At 38.2% G+C, this 21,696-nt stretch overlaps 1 protein-coding gene across 2 annotated transcripts in view; it reads left to right on the plus strand.

Moving 5' to 3' along the window:
- Positions 1 to 21,696, plus strand: part of itgb2 (integrin, beta 2) — a 92,891-nt gene that overhangs the window by 61,157 nt on the left and 10,038 nt on the right. For both annotated transcript variants that reach the window (XM_028807315.2, XM_051931210.1), the window contains exons 11-15: positions 2,314 to 2,498; positions 14,692 to 14,930; positions 17,662 to 17,881; positions 19,287 to 19,489; positions 20,764 to 20,930. In XM_028807315.2, coding sequence (XP_028663148.1) covers positions 2,314 to 2,498; positions 14,692 to 14,930; positions 17,662 to 17,881; positions 19,287 to 19,489; positions 20,764 to 20,930 — 1,014 coding nt within the window. The remainder of the gene's footprint in view (positions 1 to 2,313; positions 2,499 to 14,691; positions 14,931 to 17,661; positions 17,882 to 19,286; positions 19,490 to 20,763; positions 20,931 to 21,696) is intronic.

Consider the following 21,696-nt stretch of genomic DNA (forward strand, 5'->3'; position numbering starts at 1 on the left):
TATTAAAAGACACTCAACAATTAATGTCATTTACCTTCGTTCCCGCGTTTGACTCGTGCTGTAAATCTCTTCCTTGTTTTCACTTCACGTGATTACGTAGGAGGCGTAATACGTGATGACACGATACGTGACTCCGCCTCCTCCATTAGAGTATGTGGACAAAAAACAGGTTCCAGTTATGACCATTACGCGTAGAATTTCGAAATGAAACCTGCCTAACTTTTGTAAGTAAGCTGTAAGGAATGAGCCTGCCAAATTTCAGCCTTCTACCTACACGGGAAGTTGGAGAATTAGTGATGAGTGAGTCAGTCAGTCAGTCAGTCAGTCAGTGAGTCAGTGAGTCAGTGAGGGCTTTGACTTTTATTAGTATAGATTACCATTACCTTATCTAATACATCGCGTCATCTGACTCTTAATATTCTGTCTTCTTAACCAATCAACTACAGCCACCAGTAACTTTGTATACATGTCAATTCTAAAATTATTCTAAATATCGCTTCATTAATTTCGGTCTCCTATGGGTTTTCCCATTGATCTTATCACCACTTCATAATAGAGGTGTCTGGGTTTTCTCACTAGTTTGTTCTCGCTTTTTAAGGGGGTGTTCATTACTTATTTACCTCATTTTAACCTTGGGAAATCACACTGGCGGTTTTCTCTAAGATGAGACAGACCTCACCTGCTGAAGCTTTAAGCCACGTTTAGTTAACCCTTTAGTTTCCTTCAGTCCTTTTCCTTATGTTTTAATAATTTCATTATCACTACTTCACATAAGTATATATTTGTAATAATTTGTAAAGACTATATATTAACTAAAAAATCTATAATTACTAGGGAATGAAGACAAAAAAGTGTTAAATGCAGGAAATTGTCAATGATTTCTCAGAATCCCATTAGTATAGCAAGGGGCTTACTTTTAGTTTTTTTTAAATATATTTTAACTGTACTTTTTATTATGATTAATAGTTATGAACAAGTTTGAAATGTCCTGATTTGGTTTATTTAATTTGTGGATTTATTATTGTCATCTTTGTTGTTTCAGATTGCTTTTCTTTTTCATAGACATCGCCATATAGAAACTGCACCATTGTCAAATGTGTATAACCTTGCATTTGATTTTTTGAAACCAAAAACAGACTACATTCACACTGCATTTTTTCACTCATATGTGACACAGGTCTGATGTTTTTGGAGTGTGATTATCAAAAAAAATATTGAAATTTTCAGAAAGGATTTACATTGCACTCGTAAAAACAGTTTTGCATCAAAACAGCAGTCCTTTCAGACACCTAGTCTGTCTATAAAACAGTGGCAGTAATAAATGTGCACAACCCAACATCAATAATGTTTTGTTTCCCATTTCTCTTTTTCCTGCCATCACCAGCTTATGAATTTTCAGATGCCCTGCACTGAAACAATGTAAAGCAGAACAGCAACCAGCATCTGTCTGACAAAATTGTGGGGCACATTTAGAATAGATGTTCTCATATCAGATTAGGATAAGTTGCAAAATTAATTTGAGCAGTCAAAAAAAAAGTCAGATACAAGGCAAAGGTCAGGATACAGTTACTTTTAGCTGCAGTATGAATGTAGACCTCCTCAGACCTTGGCTATTTTATGTTCAACAACGACTAAGTTAAATGTGCTAAAATGCCAAATATGGGAATGTTAAATCTGGGTTCCATTGTAAATGTTTTTTTTCTGGGAAGGGCCCCCACTTCCACTCTTGCATGATGGTATGAATTTTAAGCTTCACCAGTGTGTCAACTGTATGTACCAGACAATCCAAGAGAGCATAAAAACTTTAAACAATTATAAAAAAAAATCTGTATACCTACATTATAAAGGTGTCACTTAAACACTTACCAACCCTTCTCGGATGTACTCCATGGTTTCTTTATGTTTTGGCTGCCTTTCTTCATAATTAGGTTTTGTCCCAAGCCGTCTTTTTTCTTCTATTTTAATATATATTTTAATATATTAGTAATGACATAACATATTTGCCTGTTTTCTCTATATGTTGTCCATAAACTACGACTAATCTCTGCCAATTTGAACAGATTGCTTTGTGTAACTCTGCAAGTTAGAGGTGAAGAATGAATGGGCAGCTTTGAGGTTTTTACTTTAACAGTCATCTCACTAGCCATAAATAAATTAACAAATGCTTTCTCTATCCTGCCTTTGTTTTCAGCATGGAAGGAGAAACATTTGATATCTCTTTTACAAACATACTTCTAATAAAAATAACTAATGATGCAGATAATATACAAGTTTTCATATATGTGTATTTCATATTTGTATTTAAACTTTCAGATTTCTTTCGATGTAACTGTGACTGCGGAAAAGTGCATTAGTGAGCAAAGCTTTGAAATCAGTGTATTGGGCTTCACAGAAAAAATTATTGTGGAAACACAACCCCGTTGTACATGCAATTGTGATGAGGTGCACGATCCCACAGACTGCAGCGGGAGCGGAAAGATTACTTGTGGAATCTGTAGGTAAGGCCAGATGAGTAAGTGGGGATGGGGATTTTTCTTCATCATCATCATCATCATCATCATCATCTCCACTCCTTTTTCCTATTAGGGGTCAGGTCTACCTATTACTGCTCTGTACGCCTCTCTGGCTGTTGCTAAGTGCAGGTCTATCTCTCTGTTATCTTCCTTGGTTTTCCTTCTCCTCTTTGTCCTTCCCCTTTTCTGCTGCACTTGTCATTTTTCCAAATGTCCCTCCTTATTTTTACACAAGCCCAAACCATCTCAGCCTTGATGTGTTAATTTTTTTCTAATATTCATTATGTTTGCCTACTATCTGATTTCTCCATTATGCTTTATGTCTTCTGTATTGCACTTAAGCATTAATTCATCTCCATAGCCTCCGATTTTCTTTTCTCTTTCACAGCCCACATATCTACAGCACACATTAGAGCAGGTCTAACCAGTGCTCTGTTTAGAACTGTTTTCATCTTAAGTTGGATCTGTATGTCCCACTCCACTCTTGTGATCTTTCGCCATACATTGCCTGTGTTTTACTTGTTAGCTCCCTGTCCTCTTTAGTCCAGCTTCCAAGATATCTAAAAGATTTCTCCTACATTCATTTTTTCCCAGTCACTTCCACTCTCACTTTCTTTAGCTTGATATGAGCTGTTAACCATCAATACCTCTGCTTTATCCTTACCTATGCATATTCTATAAATGTATAGCACTTGTTTTCATTCCTGCACCTTTGTATATAATTCTTCTGCTGAGTCCATTTTTAATGTGATGTCATCTGCATGCTGTACCATCACCTCTCATTTCATCTTTACTACTCTACTGATGTTATCCACAATGTTGAATAACAGAAGGCTTGATGCTGACCACTTGTGTAAACAAACCTTCACTCTGAAAGCATCAGTTGTCCTGAAACATATTCTAACTTTTGTTTTTGGTTCTCTATAAAATGCCATTACCATTGTAATGAGCTCTTCTGGTACTTTGTACCATCTGAGCACTGGCAAGCCAGGTCCTCTTGGAATCTTGTCATACACCTCCTCCAAATCCACAAGTGCCCATTTGCTGTTCTGCTGGAACTTTTTCCTTCTTTTGATCTGCTGATTAAATTAAATTTCCCATTGGGATTAATAAAATTTATCTAATCTAATCTAAAAATGAACAATGGGTCCATTGTGCATCCTCTGCAAAATCTAAACTGTGCCTCCTCTAATTTTTGTTTTATAATTACTGTTATTTTTTCCTTTAGAATTCTTTCTAGAATCTCCATGGTGTGTACCAGTACAAATTCATAACACCCCCCAAACCCTAGCTGCCATATTCTTGCAAAACAGTCCTGTCACCCATCCCATTCCATTGTCTGTGAGTATTTTAAATATGTCCATAGAAACCTCATCTCATCATATACTGTAGGTACTCTGCCACTACCACCAATGTTTCTCTCATATATTTCCATTCCTCATCTGCTGTTTCCACTTGCTGCCCCCCTCATCTTTTCTAACATTAGCCTTCTAAACTTTTCTGCTCTTTCCCCTATTAGTCTTCCATATCTTAACCACCTTTCATTTGACAGTAGTTTCCTACTTTTTCACTTCTCTGTCTCCAAGGTTTTCACAAGCATTCTGTTCTGAGTTGAAGCTCCCCCATAAGCTGGCCCAGGGCCATCATAACATATGGACACATTGGGCACTGCCTAGGGTCCCCAGGAGCAGTTTCTGATGCCTATGTATGTATGCCTATGATGCAGCTCACTCCTTTGCTTGGGGGCCTATGATGCTGGTAAGACAGCCCTGAACTCACCTTGCAGTCCTTGATCAAACACCATTGTGCCTTCCTCACCAACAAATTAACTGTTTGTGATTTCACCTGTCCATCTTCATATGTACACAGTTGAATATCTGTTTTTTCAGACCAAGTGTCCCCAGTTATCCATTGATTGCTAATGTAGAGGTCAAGAATCAATACTCCTGCATTTCTTGTTGCCCTTCCAAAACTACCTAAACATTCATCATACCCTGGCCTGTCCTATCCACATATTCATTTATATCATCCAAGATAATAAACATCACCTCTCCTCCTGCTTTTTCTGCCAACAAAATGCTTCCTTTCCTTCTGCTTGACATTGTGTCTGAACAGAAATACAAACAGTGTAGATCTTTTCTATCTAGCTTCTTGCAAACATAGCATATCTAGATTTTTGCTTTATTATGTAATCTCCATCCCTTTCCCTGTTTAGGAATACAAATATAGTAAAGCTACTCTAATGAATTTGTATTTTGTCTTGCTGCTAGGTCCACAAAATTTATGTCTGGTGGTCTAGATTTTGGAAAAAAAATTTCAGCCAGACACCAGTCATCAGGAATCCAATTGGCTTGGGGCTGCCAGACTTAAGGCAGGCAAACCTCTGGTCTAACATTCAAACCAATAACACTTAGCTTGGTATCACTTAGCTCCTATAATACTAGACTGGTTGGTGATCCCACAATGCACACTTATGCCACCCTCCCCCTTTTGAAGCTATTTCTTGCTTCAAGAGTAAATGAATGCCCGTACTTATGTGCTCTTCTGCTTCAAATGAGCCTTTTGCACTTGTTTGATCACTTGTACTGATAGACACTTGGACCCAGAAGTATCTTCAACAGCCCAAAACATTGTGCACCCTCTTCCAGTGTGGTAGTGACAGTTGGGATTAACATGTAGGGTCAAGCCTCCCATCTTAAAAGTACACATTTCCTCAGCATCTAAAAATAGAATGTTTGGTGGAAACAATGCTATTACAAATGGTGTGAATTTTTTAGCAACAAATTAATGAAAGTAGCCAACCCGTAGCATACGCCGCATAATTATGTATTGATGGGTGAACACTTCCTGAACGACACAGTTGTCCAAATGGGGTGGGTTTGAGGATACTACTGTGAGTGAATGAAAAGATGGACCTCTGGAGAGAGCAACATGCAATTGTCCGTGACTGAAAGCGGGATCGTCTGTGACAATGGAGGCCATGCTGGTGAAAGTTACTTCGTCGGTAGGGATAAGTTTCAGCACTTGTTCATTAAGGTGTAGCAAGTCTTCGTTGTTGACGCTTAATATAGCTTGCGTACTGAGTTGTTCCAGAGTCACAGTTGAGAAACACTTTTTTAATGTCTTTTAAGCACAGGGAAAAAAATGAACATGTGAAACATCCGTAATGTAATAAGCCACCAAGAAAAGTAACATTGCAATAATGCACGCTACGACCCAATTGCTGTAAACAGAAGTGAAAACAAAATCGAGCCCGGTGCATTCTTTAACTGCCTTGTAGCGCAGTGGTAGTGTTGCTGCTTTGCAGTAAGGAGACTGTGGAAGATTTTGGGTTTGCTTCCCGGTTCTTCCCTGTGTGGATAGCGCTTTGAATACTGAAAACACTGATATGTAATGATAACATCAATGTAATGAAGTATTATTATTCTTATGCGTCCAGCGCTCTCTCTCTCTTGCGTGCGCCTGTATGTGTGTGTGTGTGTGTCGCTCGCTCTCTCTCGTTCGCTGCACGTGTTCCTGCACGCATACGCCTCATAATTATTTATAGGCTCACCCACCTGTTAAGGCGACCGACTTTTAAGTCGACCACTTCTTAAGGCAATTCAATATGTAGATCAATTTGATATTTTATACAGTGAAAAATAAAATTCATGTACCACAACTCATTAATTTGGTTACATTGAATCTGAGCCGCATTAATTTAATACTTGTAGTTTCTGTTATTTTTGCAACGAAATTTAAACTTTTGTTCTATATAATTTCGAAAACTTCCTTGAATACTATATTCGGTGTGAAAACTCTATTAGTGCCTTTTATCAGTTTTCCCTGTTGTGGAGTGTCCACTACATGGACAACTACGTCCTCAGAGCGCTTTGTTCTTGAAAATGTAGTGTCGCAAAAGTCAATGAATGACTGATAATAAAGTGACCATGTTAGAAGAAGTAAGGCAGGACAAAATTTCTTTGTATACAAATCTAAAAATAGCCTACCTAATCTCCAAGAACACGCACAAAAGCAAGGGAACGATGGGAGCACCAGAACTCTGCTCACATCGCGTCGCTTCGTACCGCAAGCTGCAAGTAGTAAGTCAGTGATAAGCGGAATACTGCTACGCTTTGCACTCATGGGACGGAAGGACAATCCCGACCGCTTTTATATAGTGTCTTGATATGAGGTGAGAGAAAATCAATTGCTCCTTCCAAACATATTTTTGTTTTATGCTTATTTTCACTTTAGCAGAAGCCATCACATGTATAAGTGGAAGCATTATACCACTCCTCTATTTAGTACAATTTGAGTTTATAAGGCCAAGAATAAGGAATTTGATTTCTGTAAGAGTTGTTCCAATAGCTTAATTTTGCCCTAGTGATGAAAGGGGAGATGTAGAGAGAGGCTTAGACATTTCTCTTATTTAGCCAATAGCCACTTCCCCTTCAGAAGCCTGGCCAATTGTGTCTTGTGCAATCTTTCTGCAATAATAATATATGGCTAAAAGTGGATTCATAAGAAATGCATGTAGATGTGAAGTAGCATTCATCAGGTTCAAATGCTGTAGATGAATTTTAAATGACTTGATCATTTTGAAACACTTTTTTAAGTATCCCATGTGTTAATTCCAAACAGCAATACATCTGTATTAGCACTAGAATTACCAGAGCCTACGAAAAAACTTGTAAATCTGGCCCACCTTAAATCCGTTCACACCTCTCCCTCAGCGTCTTTTGTCCTGTAAATGTGCCGATTAAGACAAGTGGTAAGCAACCTGCTATTCCATCCCCCACCGCCACAGACCGTGCACAAACTTCTCCCAGCTCATGCCTTGATTGATTATCTGGGAGTGAAGTGCTGGAGTTTTAAAGTGGAAATAATAGATCATTATTTGGAACAAATGCATTTCATGTGTGTTCCGTTTCTATAATAATCTGTGTAAACACATGTTTAAAACAGAAACGTTTGTCATATTTTAATAGTAAATGACAAAATGTTGTCATAAACTATATAATGTGTGAAGCTGAAGTCCAAAGATCAAATAAACACTTTCACAAAAGGTTCAAGCATGATACAACAGCTTCCGTGGCGTAGCGGTAAGATTTGCTGACTTGTAATCAAGAGTCCCTGGTTTGATCCCGTCTGCCTCCTGTATTTGCTGTTTTCAGTAGTGAGCTGCTCTTATTGTTAATATTATACAGTACATACATATATTTGGTTTGCATCTGTAACAGACGGTGTACATTTACAGGACTTGTGAAAGTTACTGTTTTTGCTCACTTTTATTCTCTCAGTCACGATCGCGATACATACTACCACCCTAGGGATCTGACGCTGTTAGTTTTTATTTGAAACTGGGAGTAACTGTAGATGTGAGTGGTGTTTTGAGGCAATGGAACTGGACATTCTCTGATCTGGAAGGATAAAAGCTGACACACAAACGCTGGCGAATCTGCCTTCTTCGTATCTCACCATCACTTAAATTTTTTTTATTCAGTTTTATTGAGTGTTCCTGCTCACACTGAATTAGTATGCACCTTATGGTCTAAAAAAAAAAAACTGAGACATAGGTATATATGATATTTGGAATTATTCATTTTATGACCTGTATAGTACATTTCGGAAAACATTGTGGCATGGATGCAACATTATTCATATTATTCATATTTATTCGCATAACACCGCATGTTTTTTTTCCCTGATCTTGCCAGTCCCCACATGTTGCTGTTTCTTTTGTACTCCAGGACATGCAGAGGTAACAATAGTACAGAGAGGTCAGTTCAGCACTATATGCAATCATCACATTCAAATGTTAATAGTTCAAACACACGCTAGGACCTGTCCTTCCTACATTTACGAGGTGTGTACCTGTTGCAATGCGCACACTTTTCTCTGTGCTGTGGTTTCTATTACACACCTGAAAGAGAAACAATATATGTGACATTTTGAAGAAATCGTTTTATGACCTGAATAGTACCAACCAGAAAACATCATTGCACTAATGCAATATTATTTGAAAATGAACAGTTTCAGATTGGGTGTGAATCTATGCTGGTGCTGTTACTTTGAGTCAGATCAGGAGGGGCAGAGTTGGGGGGGGGGGGGGGTATTACGGCATGATCGTGATTCAGAGAATAAAACTGAAAAAACTACAAGTACTGTACAATAAATTTATACCCAATGTCCCATATACAGTATTTGTCTCTTTCTTTTGTTCTCCGTGCTGCATTGACATCGTGCACCAGAAGGCGTGAGCTTATTCAGTGTGCGCAGGAACACACAGGTGGCCAGTTGCTTGTGCTATAACAAGCTTGACCTGGCAGCGATCAACATACATGTACTGTGCAAGGCATGTACGGAGGCCACTGAGAAAAGAAGAGTGTTCATGGCTCACTTTGCAGAGGAACTTCGTCGTCACATCATACTAGAAAAGGCGATGGAAAAAGAAAAGGAAGATGCAACATCGACAAGCTTCTGTTCCAAGACAGCCGCTTTCCCCAGGAAAGTAAACGGAGTCAGTGTCAGGTGCCCTTTCAATGTAATAGGAACCAAAGCATAGAGAGAAGTGCACATTGCAACAGATACACACGTTGTAAATGTAGGATGTGTTATTTCTGCTTTCCTCTTTCTGGGGCAAAGCTTAAAGTGAAAATTATGTAGACTTTACTATTTGTGGAAAATTAGATCAAAATTCATTTGAAAACTCCAACGTATTTTCTTTTATGTTAACACTTTAGGTCTTCATTACACTAATAACATCAGGCTATTCAACTATGTACAATGTAGCATATTGACGTAATAATACATTTACTTGTTGATATGAATAGATTCATATAATAAACATGTAATATCAAGAGAAATGTGTCTCAGTTAAGCCACTACAGACCACTCCAAAGTGAAGTTTTGTTAGTAGGTAATATTGCAGAGATGAATAAACACTGATGTTTTGTAAGTGTTATGAAGACCAAAAGAAGTGTATGTTAAGGTCTAGTTACATAATCGTAAAAAAGTAATAGATGCATTTTTGAAGTACCTGAACTAAAATTGTTGCTTGATGTATTCCTTTAACCAAACTTTTATTTCTCTTGTGGAATCACATTAATTTTTAAATGTAAATTGAAAATGAACAAATTTAGCTGTACCTACAAATCAGTTTACACAGTCTTTTAATTAAGATAACATAGCATGATATTCTTAAATTCACTTAATCCAATTCAGAGTTAGTGGGCATGGAGCTTATGAATTTACGTCTCTCACGGAGGCGACACCACCTAGGTACACTTTCCTCACAGAGCCTCGTAGCTCAAGACAAGGCGGAGGACTTGCAGTAATTGTCAGAATGGAATTAAACATCAAAAGAATCCCAACTGATTGTCCATTGTCTTTCGAGTGTCTGGCTCTTAAATTAATAACGGAATCAGGTCCTGTCTTACTCATTGTTCTTTATCATCCTCCAAAATACAAAGCATCCTTCTTATCTGATCTGACTGAACTATTAACCCACTTAAGTTCCTTTTCCCAGAGAGCCATTCTTCTTGGTGATTTCAACATCCATATTGACATCCCCACATCTAAACTGAGAAATGAATTCCTGTCCTTACTGGACTGTTTTGACTTGACACAAGATGTTGATTTTCCTACCCACTCTGGTGGTCATATACTGGACCAGATCTGTACATCTGGATTATCTGTTGCCAACACTTACAGCACTGATTTGGGACTCTCTGACCATAAAGCAGTACTTTTCACTGTTTCCTTACCTCTCCCTCCTCTTACCTGTAAACAACAAATTTCTTACAGAAACCTTAAAAATATCTGTCCCTCTGTTCTTGCTGGATCCATTTCTAATCTTTTACTGTCTTCACCTATTCCATCAACACCAGATAGTCTTGTTGACCACTATAACACAGCCCTTCATTCAGCATTATATAAAACAGCTCCTTTAAAAATAAGGACGTTTCCTTTAAGCATTCAGCTCCATGGTATAATTCAGAATTGCAATCTATGGAGGCAGCTGGCTGACACCTTGAGAGAATGTCACGTATGTCTGGCCTCACCGTACACATCCAGGCTTTCTCTGACCACCAAAGAGCTTACAGAGAAGCACTAACTGCTGCCAAGAACACCCATTATGGCAGAATAATAGAAAGTGGCCATGACAACCCAAGGGTTTTGTTCTCTGTAGTTAATAAATTATTTCAACCTGCATCTGACCCAACTACCTCTTCTACTGAAGTCTGTGAGAAATACCTCCACTTTTTCCGTAACAAAATTAAAGATCTAAATAATTCAACTAACATAAATACATCATCTGTTTATATCTTTCCCTGTTTTCCCACTCCATCCAGCTCCTTCTCTAAGTTCTCACCAGTCACATCTGCTTTTGTTAATGACCTGCTTTGTAAGATGAGGCCGACTACTTGTGTACTGGACCCCATCCCAACCACACTTCTTAAATCCTGCTTTCATGCCATAATCCTGACTGTTACAACAATAATAAACTCATCGCTTGACACTGGCTTTGTGATGCTCACTTTTAAAATCGGTTCTGTAACCCCAATGTTAAAAAAAGTCTGGTCTTGATGCTGTCAATCTTAACAATTTTCAGCCTCCTTCCCACTTACCTTTTCTGTCAAAAGATCTTGAGCGTGTTGTAGCTTCTCAACTCACCAACTACTTAACTTCTAATAATTTGATGGAACACTTTCAGTCTGGTTTCAGAGCACAGCACAGCTGTGAAACTGCTCTGGTACGGGTAACCAATGATTTGCTTATGGCAGCAGCCTCTGGACAAACCAGCATATTAATTCTATTAGACCTCAGTGCAGCATTTGACACAGTCAGACATGACATCCTGCTGTCCAGAATGGAGAACATGCTGGGTATCTCTGGCACTGCCCTCCAGTGGTTCAAGTCCTATCTGACTGATAGGCAAGAGTTTGTTAGTCTTGGCAACAGCAGGTCCAGTACAGCGCCAGTCATACAAGGGGTTCCACAGGTTTCTGTCCTCAGTTCTCTGCTTTTCTGTATTTATATGCTTCCTCTTGGCCATATTATTCATAGCTTTGGACAGGGTTATCATTTTTATGCAGACAATACTCAACTCTATTTCAATGTTAAAAGTGGAACTTCATCAGAGCTTTCTCAGCTCACAACTTACCTCAGTGAAATTAAAACCTTGATGGAGCAGAACTCTTTAAAATTAAATCACAACTCCTGCAAACTGGGACTAAAGTGCAACTTAATAAAATGAGCTCCTTTCCAGTCAATCTTGGCGGTGATCTCAACTGACCCGCCTCTACTGCAAAGAATCTTGGTGTCATTTTTGATTCCTCCCTTTCTTATTCTGCCCATAAAAATCACATTAAGAAACTTTCTTACTTTCACCTCCGTAACATATGACGTGTTTGCTCCTTCCTTTCCTTTTCTAACGCTGAGAAACTTGTCCATGCTTTTATCACATCCCTCATCGATTATTGTAATTCCCTACTGGCAGGTGCCCCTTCTAATCTTATATAACAGCTCCAGCTTATTCAAAACTCGGCTGCAAGAGTCCTTACACAGACCAGCAGCAGCGAGCACATAACACCCATCCTGTTTCGCCTTCACTGGCTCCCTGTGTCTTACAGAACTGAATATAAAATTCTACTAATAACCTACAAAGCCTTTAACGACCTTGCGCCAAACTACTTCAGTGACTTTCTCCATCACTATGTGCCTGTCTGCCTACTAAGATCCTCTGATTCTGGCAATCTTGTTGTGCCCCACACTAATCTACACTCCATGGGTGACAGGGCCTTCAGCTGTATAGCGCCCAGACTCGGGAATGACCTACCGAAATTAATTAGATCAGCTGACTCCATGAATTCTTTTAAAAAACAACTCAAAACTCATCTGTTCAGGAAGGCTTTTACCTCTACCTGACTTTATTACCCTTCTCTCAGTTTACCTCTCTGTCAAGATGCTCATGTAACCTGTATGTGTGTGTGTACTAGACCATCAATTATGTTGTCTGTTAGGCTTTTCTCTGAATTACTATCTTACTCTTCTTTATTTATTTATCTGGTTTAGTACAATGCTATATACTGTATACCCTGCCATTCTTTCTTAAACTCTGTGAAGTGCCTTGAGCATGGGAAAGGCGCTATATACAGTGATCCCTCGCTATATCGCGCTTCGCCTTTCGCGGCTTCACTCTATCGCAGATTTTATATGTAAGCATATTTAAATATATATCGCAGATTTTTTGCTGGTTCGTAGATTTCTGCGGACAATGGGTCTTTTAATTTCTGGTACATGCTTCCTCAGTTGGTTTGCCCAGTTGATTTCATACAAGGGACGCTATTGGCAGATGGCTGAGAAGAAACCCAACTTACTTTTCTCTCTCTCTCTCTTGCGCTGACTTTCTCTGATCCTGACGTAGGGGGATTGAACAGGGGGGCTGTTCGCACACCTAGACAATACGGACGCTCATCTAAAAATGCTGAAAGATTATCTTCACGTTGCTACCTTCTGTGCAGCTGCTTCGTGAAGCGACATGCTGCACGGTGCTTCGCATACTTAAAAGCTCGAAGGGCATGTATTGATTTTTGCTTGTTTGTTTTTATCTGTCTCTCTCTCTCTCTCTATTTTTCTTCTCCTGACGGAGGGGGTGTGAGCTGCCGCCTTCAACAGCTTTGTGCCGCAGTGCTTCGCATACTTAAAAGCCAAACAACCCTATTGATTTGTTTGCTTTCCTCTCTTTCTGACATTCTGTGCTCCTGATGCACACTCCTTTGAAGAGGAAGATATGTTTGCATTCTTTTAATTGTGAGACAGAACTGTCATCTCTGTCTTGTCATGGAGCACAGTTTAAACTTTTGAAAAAGAGACAAATGTTTGTTTGCAGTGTTTGAATAACGTTCCTGTCTCTCTACAACCTCCTGTGTTTCTGTGCAAATCTGTGACCCAAGCATGACAATATAAAAATAACCATATAAACATATGGTTTCTACTTCGCGGATTTTCTTATTTCGCAGGTGGCTCTGGAACGCAACCCCCGCGATGGAGGAGGGATTACTGTAAATAAAATGTATTATTATTATTATTATAGCCACATTGGGCATAATGGTAGGAAATGGCCCTGGACAGGATACTAGTCCATCACAGGATCACCTTACACTCCCACCCACATGGGGCTGATTTACATTTTTGAGTTCACCTAACCTGAAGTTGGTTGGGATGTTCCAGGATAACCTAAGTATCCTGCTTACCCAAACAAACATGGAGAAAGCATGCAAACCTGCCATGGACTATGAACCCACCACACAGATTCCCTGAGACATCAGTGCAAATCCCTCTGTGCCACCTATTTAAGGAAGGTGGTGCTTCTAATTTTACTACTACAGTAAAACATGGAGCTATAGACTAAAACTTAAAAGTGTTAGAGTGCCTAAAGTAATTGTATCATTCATTTCCACAAATACTTTTGTTAAATATTCTATCAAAATGCCAATGACATTCTCCCTTTCATCACTAATAATTTAGTAATTTTTCCAGGGGCTACATCTTCACAAGTATTGTGTTCTGCCTACAAATACAAACTGGAATGAATTTCCTTTGCTTTTGGAATGTCTTTCCATGTTTGCAGGGTTTTAATCCTGGGACTCCAGTTTTCTTCCACTGTCTAGAGATTGACAAAGCTGTGTTCAAAAAGCCACCCTGGTTATGATTTTGTGGTTTCTGGACAAACGTTGGTTAAGATACTGCAGAGACTAAATTATAAATTTATTATTATTTAAAATAATAAATGGATGGTTGAAGGTAAAGCATCATGAATGACGCATGTTTAACACATTTCTTAGAAAGCTTTTCAGTTGCTGACTTTCTGCCTATTCTTTATTTTTCTTTAAACTGGCTTTGTTCTTTATATCAAAAGGAAGCATGTCCGGATACAGTGAGCATTCACACACAGACACACTCAGTAATTCACACTGAGACACTTTAAAGTCACAAGTTAATACAACATACATATCCTAGCAATGCAATAAGGAACTACAGAAAAGACATATGGGCACAGGGGAAGTGTGTAGATAGTGATTTAACCCAGGTTCCTTAAATTGTGAGACAACCTTCTTGAACCTTCATGCTATTACTCTATATCATTTCAATTGTTCTAAACTCTTTTGTATTTTGTATTGTTTTGTATCAGCTGTAAAGAAGGATTTGTAGGCCAGAACTGTGAATGCCGACTCGGGGAGAAGAGTGAAAAAGATTTGGTCAGACTGTGCCAGCGAGACAACAGTAGTATCATCTGCTCAGGTCTGGGTGATTGCGTTTGTGGCTTCTGTCAGTGTCACAGTGGAGATACAGAAGGAAAAAAGATCTATGGCAAGTACTGTGAATGTGACAACAAGAACTGTGAACTGAACAATGGACAAATCTGTGGAGGTAATTGTACAAAAGAGACGATCTTTAAAATATAAATGCTAATGATACTGCATCAAATTATTTGCTTTTCAACTTTAATATCGGTTCTTCTAGTCTTAATGGATTAAGTTCAAAACATGTAAATCCAAGCATCTTCGGGTCTCCTTCTGTTGTTTACAGAATTTGAGTTCTTCAGGTGGATTAGAACCATTCCATGAATGAAAAAAGCTCAGCAGAATGTCTGATTTATTCGATGCCTGTCCTTACCATCAATAGGAGGATTTTCAATAAACTGTATGGGTCAGTTCAGTACCAGTGTTTAACTAAAAGTGTCTGAAGGAAAAAAAATCTACACAGTTTAATACACACATTGGATTGTTTGTGCTGTAAATTATGATATTGTGGCACTTGATTACTTTTATTTAAACAGTTTATTTGCAAAATGTGATTTTTTTAAATGTTAAACATTGCTACACTACTAACAGTAGGGAACACGTTATGCAAATGTACAAGGTACCTTTCTGTCTCTTAAAAAAGTGTGTGATCATTTTGATTTAAAGACACACTTCACTGAAAATGGTAACCTGTCCATAACAAAAATAATAAAAGGCTACACGTTGCAACTGGTTATAAAAATGAATCGTTACATAAGTTCAGTCAGACATTTTCAAACCACCAGCTATGTAAACAATGTAAACAGTAAGTGATAAAATGACTCACTCATTGTGAAATTGGCTGGAAGAAAAATCTGCAGCCACAAAGCCCCCTGGAACTTAACTTGGAAATCAGTATGCTAAGGTCAGAAACTGTCCCGTCTTTCCTCAGAAGAACATTATCCAGTTTGATTGATTATTGAAACTTTGGTCTATCCAGTAGCCATACTGCATGCAATTCAGATACTGAGTGCGTTTAGGTCTGGCCAGTACTCGAATGGGAGAAAACCAGGAAAAGCTTGGGTTGCTGCTTTTGAGGTGGGGGTGAGGCCAGCAGGAAGTTCTTACCCTGTGGTCTCTGTGTTAGGATTCCAATGCAGTCTTGAGGACACTGTGCTGTACTGCAGAAGAGATGTAAAACCGAGTTCTTGAATCTCTGTGGTCATAAAAGATCCCTTAGCATCCTTCGTAAAAAGTAAGGTGTATCCCAATGCCCTGGCTAAATTGCACACCACAGCCTAGTCATTCTGACCTCCTAATCATCCCCTGATCTCCCCCACCACTTCACCACCTAACAGCTAATGTGTGGTGAGCGTACTGGTGCAAGAATTGCTGCCGTCGCATCATCCATGTGGGTTCTGCACATTAGTGGTGGTTGAAGAGGCTCCCCACTCACTATGTAAAGTGTTTTGAGTAGTGAGAAAAGCAATTATACATGTAAACAATTATTCTTATTATTACTATGACAACTATTCATACTTCGGTTCATTTATGAAATAAATATTTTAATTGCTTCCACTTTATTACATTTTACAAATTCAGGGTACAGTGAGTCATTGTTCAAATTTTGCTTTCCAAAATTGATTTTACACAGATAAGGGGAGTGGCACCGCAGTGAGTCGATTAAACCAGCAGAAGCCAACAGCCATGTATTTATTTTTAATTTTAATCCAGTCTATACCATTGCTGCAAAATTCTGGAGTCAATCCTCACAGAAATTGGTGTAAGGAGGTGACCACGTCTCAATTTCATCATCTTTCTCTCACAATAGAGCAACTTCTTAGCTTATTATCATTATTGCATATTTGTCAGATGGTTGTATCCAATGTCATTTACAAAAGCAAAAACAAAATAATAATAATAATTTGAACACATATTTAGATGTGGGAATAATTTGGAATTTACAGAAAATTTTTAGAAGTCTTTTTAGTTAGACAATTAATGGTGTAATTTTGCTTGACTTCTCACTACATCCATAATGGCTAACATGGTACAACACCCTACTACTACAATCAAAAACTACAGTAGGTGTACCAACCAAGGATTCAATGAAAGACCTAAGCCTAAAGATGCTAAGCTACACTATTGGGTCTCATTCACTTAATAAACAGTTGTTATTTTATGCAGTCTTTTAAATGATAAGTATAGAATAGAAACAACAGCTGAATTGAAGCTAGGAGCTGGATGAGGTGAAAGGTGTTGTCATTTGTCATTGAATGGCAGTAATATGGACTTTGCTGCCTACATTTGATCAGACAATGGTTCTAGTGATTTCACTTATGACATTTTTCTCATTAGGTTACATATGATGCTAGTGCTTGGTTTAAAAATATCTTCAACTCATCATATTTTTAAGAATAGAGTATTGTACTGTTTCAATGTTTCAAAAATATGCTCATTATGTACTATACATTTTACTTAAAGAACAGATCTACGCGATATCATCAAACTTTTTGTGTATCTTCCAACGATTGATCAACTTATTGATCTTGCTTAATATCCTTAATATAGTTAACACAATGATATAATCAGCTGTTACACTTTAGTAATAAAGCAAGCTATTTTGCTGTCTTAAATTTAATATCATAAAGGTATAAATTTGTTTTCACTTCATGACTGTGAGCAATTCACTTAAGCTACCAGCATTTGAAAAGCAGGCATGTGCCTTGTATTTTTTACTTTGTTAAAAACAAACAGAGTTGGTTTATGGCCATGAAAGATTAGATCAAGTCAGTACTGCTACAGATAAAAGAATGCATAGTGTGTTGCCTGTAGGATGGTTCAGAATTGAAATGATGAATCCTTCTTTTTGCTTAAAGGAAAAGGACAGTGTGACTGTGGAAAATGTCATTGTCTGGAGGGCTATGAAGGCAGTGCATGTCAATGTAAAAAGTCTGAGGAGGGCTGCAGAAACAGCAGAAACTCTGTGTGTAGCGGGAGGGGAACCTGTGAGTGCAACACGTGTAAATGCAAAGATGGTTATCAGCAGCCTTTCTGTGAGGAGTGCCCTGCCTGCCAGCTCCCTTGTGTGGAATATGCGTAAGTAATGTCTTTTTAAAGAATGGATTGAAATGTCTTTTGAGTAGCAATTTCACAAGATTTTTATGTAAGCATTACAATGTCGAGAACATTTTAAAGAATAGCCATTTTACTCTCAAGCTACATGTATATCTTAAAAGTATTTACAGTATCTTTTTGACACTAATTTGAGATAAAGACAAAATATTAAAAAAAGCAAATCGGTTTAGCTAGATGGGAAATGTCCAACAATGATCATCGACCCAACAATGCCATTAAGAATAGTGGATGAACTTGTTTCAGGATTTAAGTACATTTTTTTCTTTGTTTGTTCTTGGTTATTTTTCACCATCTTGTTTTGGTGACATTATCATCTGTGCCATTTTGATAATACATTGTTAAAGATGCCATGCATTGTGGCTATGGCATGTCACATTACTACACACATGTATAGAAGACTGACTAACAGTTTGTTTTTTTATTCTTTTCAACGTTATGACTCTTAATGCAGAAAGCTTTTCCTTTATGATCTACTCAATTCCATGTTTGTTTTAGTTGATTTTGAATCTTTTGCCTGTTTAATGAGTATTTGTCATGGCTATTGATTTTGTGAACTCATTCTCTAGTGAATCGGATCTTGCCAGTCTGATTTCTCTTTTGAATCTCCCAAAAAATAAATAAAAAAGAACCAATACCTATACTCTCTCACATTTGTTTTCTCTCTCTCACTCACTCTTAACTTTTCACCGAAGCTCTTATTGACATATTACACCTTGCAGGATCAAACTCGATATTATTTCCTTTATCTTGACTAAATTCTTGTATGTGTGGACCAATGGCAGGAAAACAAAAAAAGAACAGATGGTTAGGGAAACAACACCTCATCTTCATCAAGTTGTGAGTGAGTGAAAAGGAAAAAACAGATTCCATATATCGTGCAGGACGGAGGGAGATGAATCAAGTAAAAGTCAAGGAAGTACTATAAGCAGCCATTAGAAAGACATCTATTTTTTACACTTTATCTCATATTTCAGTCCTTCCCTCTTCCTTGGTTTTGTTCACTCTTCTCCCTGCTACTACGTAACTTGTTTTCCGTTTCAGTTACACACCTCAATGAAAACTACATGGTGGAAACATTTCTTCTTTTCAGCCTTCACCTTTTCACTTTGCAGATATACATTCACAGAGCCTTTCACTAACTGTGGAATAACATTTTACGTATGTATATTTTTGCTGCAAATAAAATTTACTATTGGCATAATAAAATCTACAGAAACCAAAACTTATCTGTATATTAAACTCAAAGTACTCAAGCAGGTGGAAGTAGTTGATTTCCTTTGTAATAGTTCCTAAATAGATGACGCAATGAATAAATTTAAAGAGGTGGACTAATGTCCTTTTAACTATTTTTTTTTGTACTATACAGGCAATGTGCCGAATGTCATCTACAGGAAAATGGAAATCCAGAGGACTGTAAGTCAAAGTGCTTGATGAGCTCTGCAATTGTAACCGAAAGGCTGGTTAGTGCAGAATGCAAACACAAGGACTCTAAAGGCTGCATGATATTCTTTAACATGAGGCAACTGGATGGAGACAATATCTATTACATTGAAGTCAGCAGACACAAAGGTGAGTTGCAGTAATCAGTCTATAATTAATCATGGCATTCTGATTGGACATCTTCACTCCACCCAAATCAAGAAGAAAATGGGCAATGTTAGGAAGAACAAAATAATGTAGTAAAGTAAAATCATGTTTGAATATTTAATTTCCACCAGCTGGGTGCGCCTGCTGTAAAAATGTCCACAAAACAATTAAATGTACACAGAGCCAAAAGCACAAAGTATAAAGCCAGTTATTGGACATAGAGGTCTACAACCAGTGTCAAAAATCCACCCATCCATCCATCCCTTTTCCAACCCGCTGAATCCAAACACAGGGTCACGGGGGTCTGCTGGAGCCAATCCCAGCCAACACAGGGCAGGGAACCAATCCTGGGCAGGGTGCCAACCCACCGCAGGACACACACAAACACACCCACACACCAAGCACACACTAGGGCCAATTTAGAATCGCCAATCCACCTAACCTGCATGTCTTTGGACTGTGGGAGGAAACTGGAGCACCCGGAGGAAACCCACGCAGACACGGGGAGAACATGCAAACTCCACGCAGGGAGGACCCGGGAAGCGAACCCAGGTCCCCAGATCTCCCAACTGCGAGGCAGCAGCGCTACCCACTGCGCCACCGTGCCACCCAGTGTCAAAAATGTTCCATTTAAATGTTTTTTTCTCCTGTTGTTTCCTAGTATATTGTGAAGTCCCCATGATCTCTAGGCTTCCATGTAGAAACAGAACAACCCTGACATGCTACTTCTTTAAGAGCTGCAAAATACTACCATCACTGTTCCAATGTAAATGAAGCAAAAAGCCATCTTAATTAAGGCTATTGAACCATATAATAAATCCCACACACCACTAAGGCAGCATACGTTCCTTGAAAAATATAAGTAATGTCTTCTACAGAATAGTGGGCACCTTTTATTTTGCCAACCGTGGACAGGGTTGGACAGTCCATCACATTGCCCACTTACTTATACTTGGTCAATTTAGCATTACCAATCAATGTGACACATACTGTATGTATTTGGGATGTGGGAGGAATATCGGAATACCTGGAAAAATCAAAACAAGCTCAGTAGAAGCAGTTCCTGGGCAGGGAATCAAATGCAGCCTCCTGGAGTGATAAGGCTTCAATAATAACCACTGAAAACATAAAAATTTTTTGGATTAATAGTATTACTCTGCTATTCCTTATAAAATCATCTTTCATTAATACTAATACTTTTTGAAAATGTTGATGGGAACAAAAAGTAACAAACTGAATACTCCTTTGTGTTTCAGAATGTGTTGAACCTCCAAGCATTTCTGCCATTGTTGGAGGAACAGTAGCTGGAGTAGCACTGATTGGCTTGCTTCTTCTTCTTCTATGGAAGGCAGTCACTCATTACCAAGACCTTAAGGAGTTCCGCAAATTTGAAAAAGAGAAGCAAAAAGCCAAGTGGAACAATGTAAGTATTTTTGATTTGGATCATTTTAATAAGTTGGGACAGGGGCAATTTTTAAAGCCAATGAAATCTAAGGAACAAATTATGAATACCTCTGAAAAGAACCATTGTTTGATTAAAATGCTTCAAACATTCTGGAATCCTATTTAAGATGTATTCAACAGTTTAATTACATATTGATGAGTTACATTAGCACAGCTTTCAATTGGCTCACAGATTATATTACCTGAAGCTTGAATGTTGAAGGTGCTTAATGAGATACAGGAATTAATTCAGAAGTTCTTACCACTGCTTTCTGGTTCAATTTGCACAACAGAAGCCACTAAGATGTCAACATTATTTAGTATGTTCATCCAGTTTGTAACATTCTTTTATTCAGTTTTGCTTTTATTTGCCTTTTGTAAAAATTTTAATGAAATTCCTACTGGCATTCATAGTCTTGTGTAATTCATTAAAAATAAGAAGGGGATGCAAGAGTACATGGAAAAAGTGTCAACACACTCAAATGATGCAAATATTGCCTTATTGTTAGATATAGTGCATAAAATCACAAAGTGTCCTGGTCTCAAGAAACTGTTGGGCACACCAGGCCCTCTTATTCTTAGGAAAAGCCTGTATATATATCTGGGAAATTCAACCAAGATAAATATTCACCTCCATTTGTCCTCAATCTTCTCTTAGAAGGCCATAAATCATACACTCTTTGTAGGACGCCTTCAGGGACATCCTCTTTTATACAGTGGTTCTATTCTGAGGTTCTCACTATCAT

The sequence above is a fragment of the Erpetoichthys calabaricus genome, chromosome 8, assembly GCF_900747795.2.
Source record: "Erpetoichthys calabaricus chromosome 8, fErpCal1.3, whole genome shotgun sequence".
Lineage (NCBI taxonomy): Eukaryota > Metazoa > Chordata > Cladistia > Polypteriformes > Polypteridae > Erpetoichthys > Erpetoichthys calabaricus.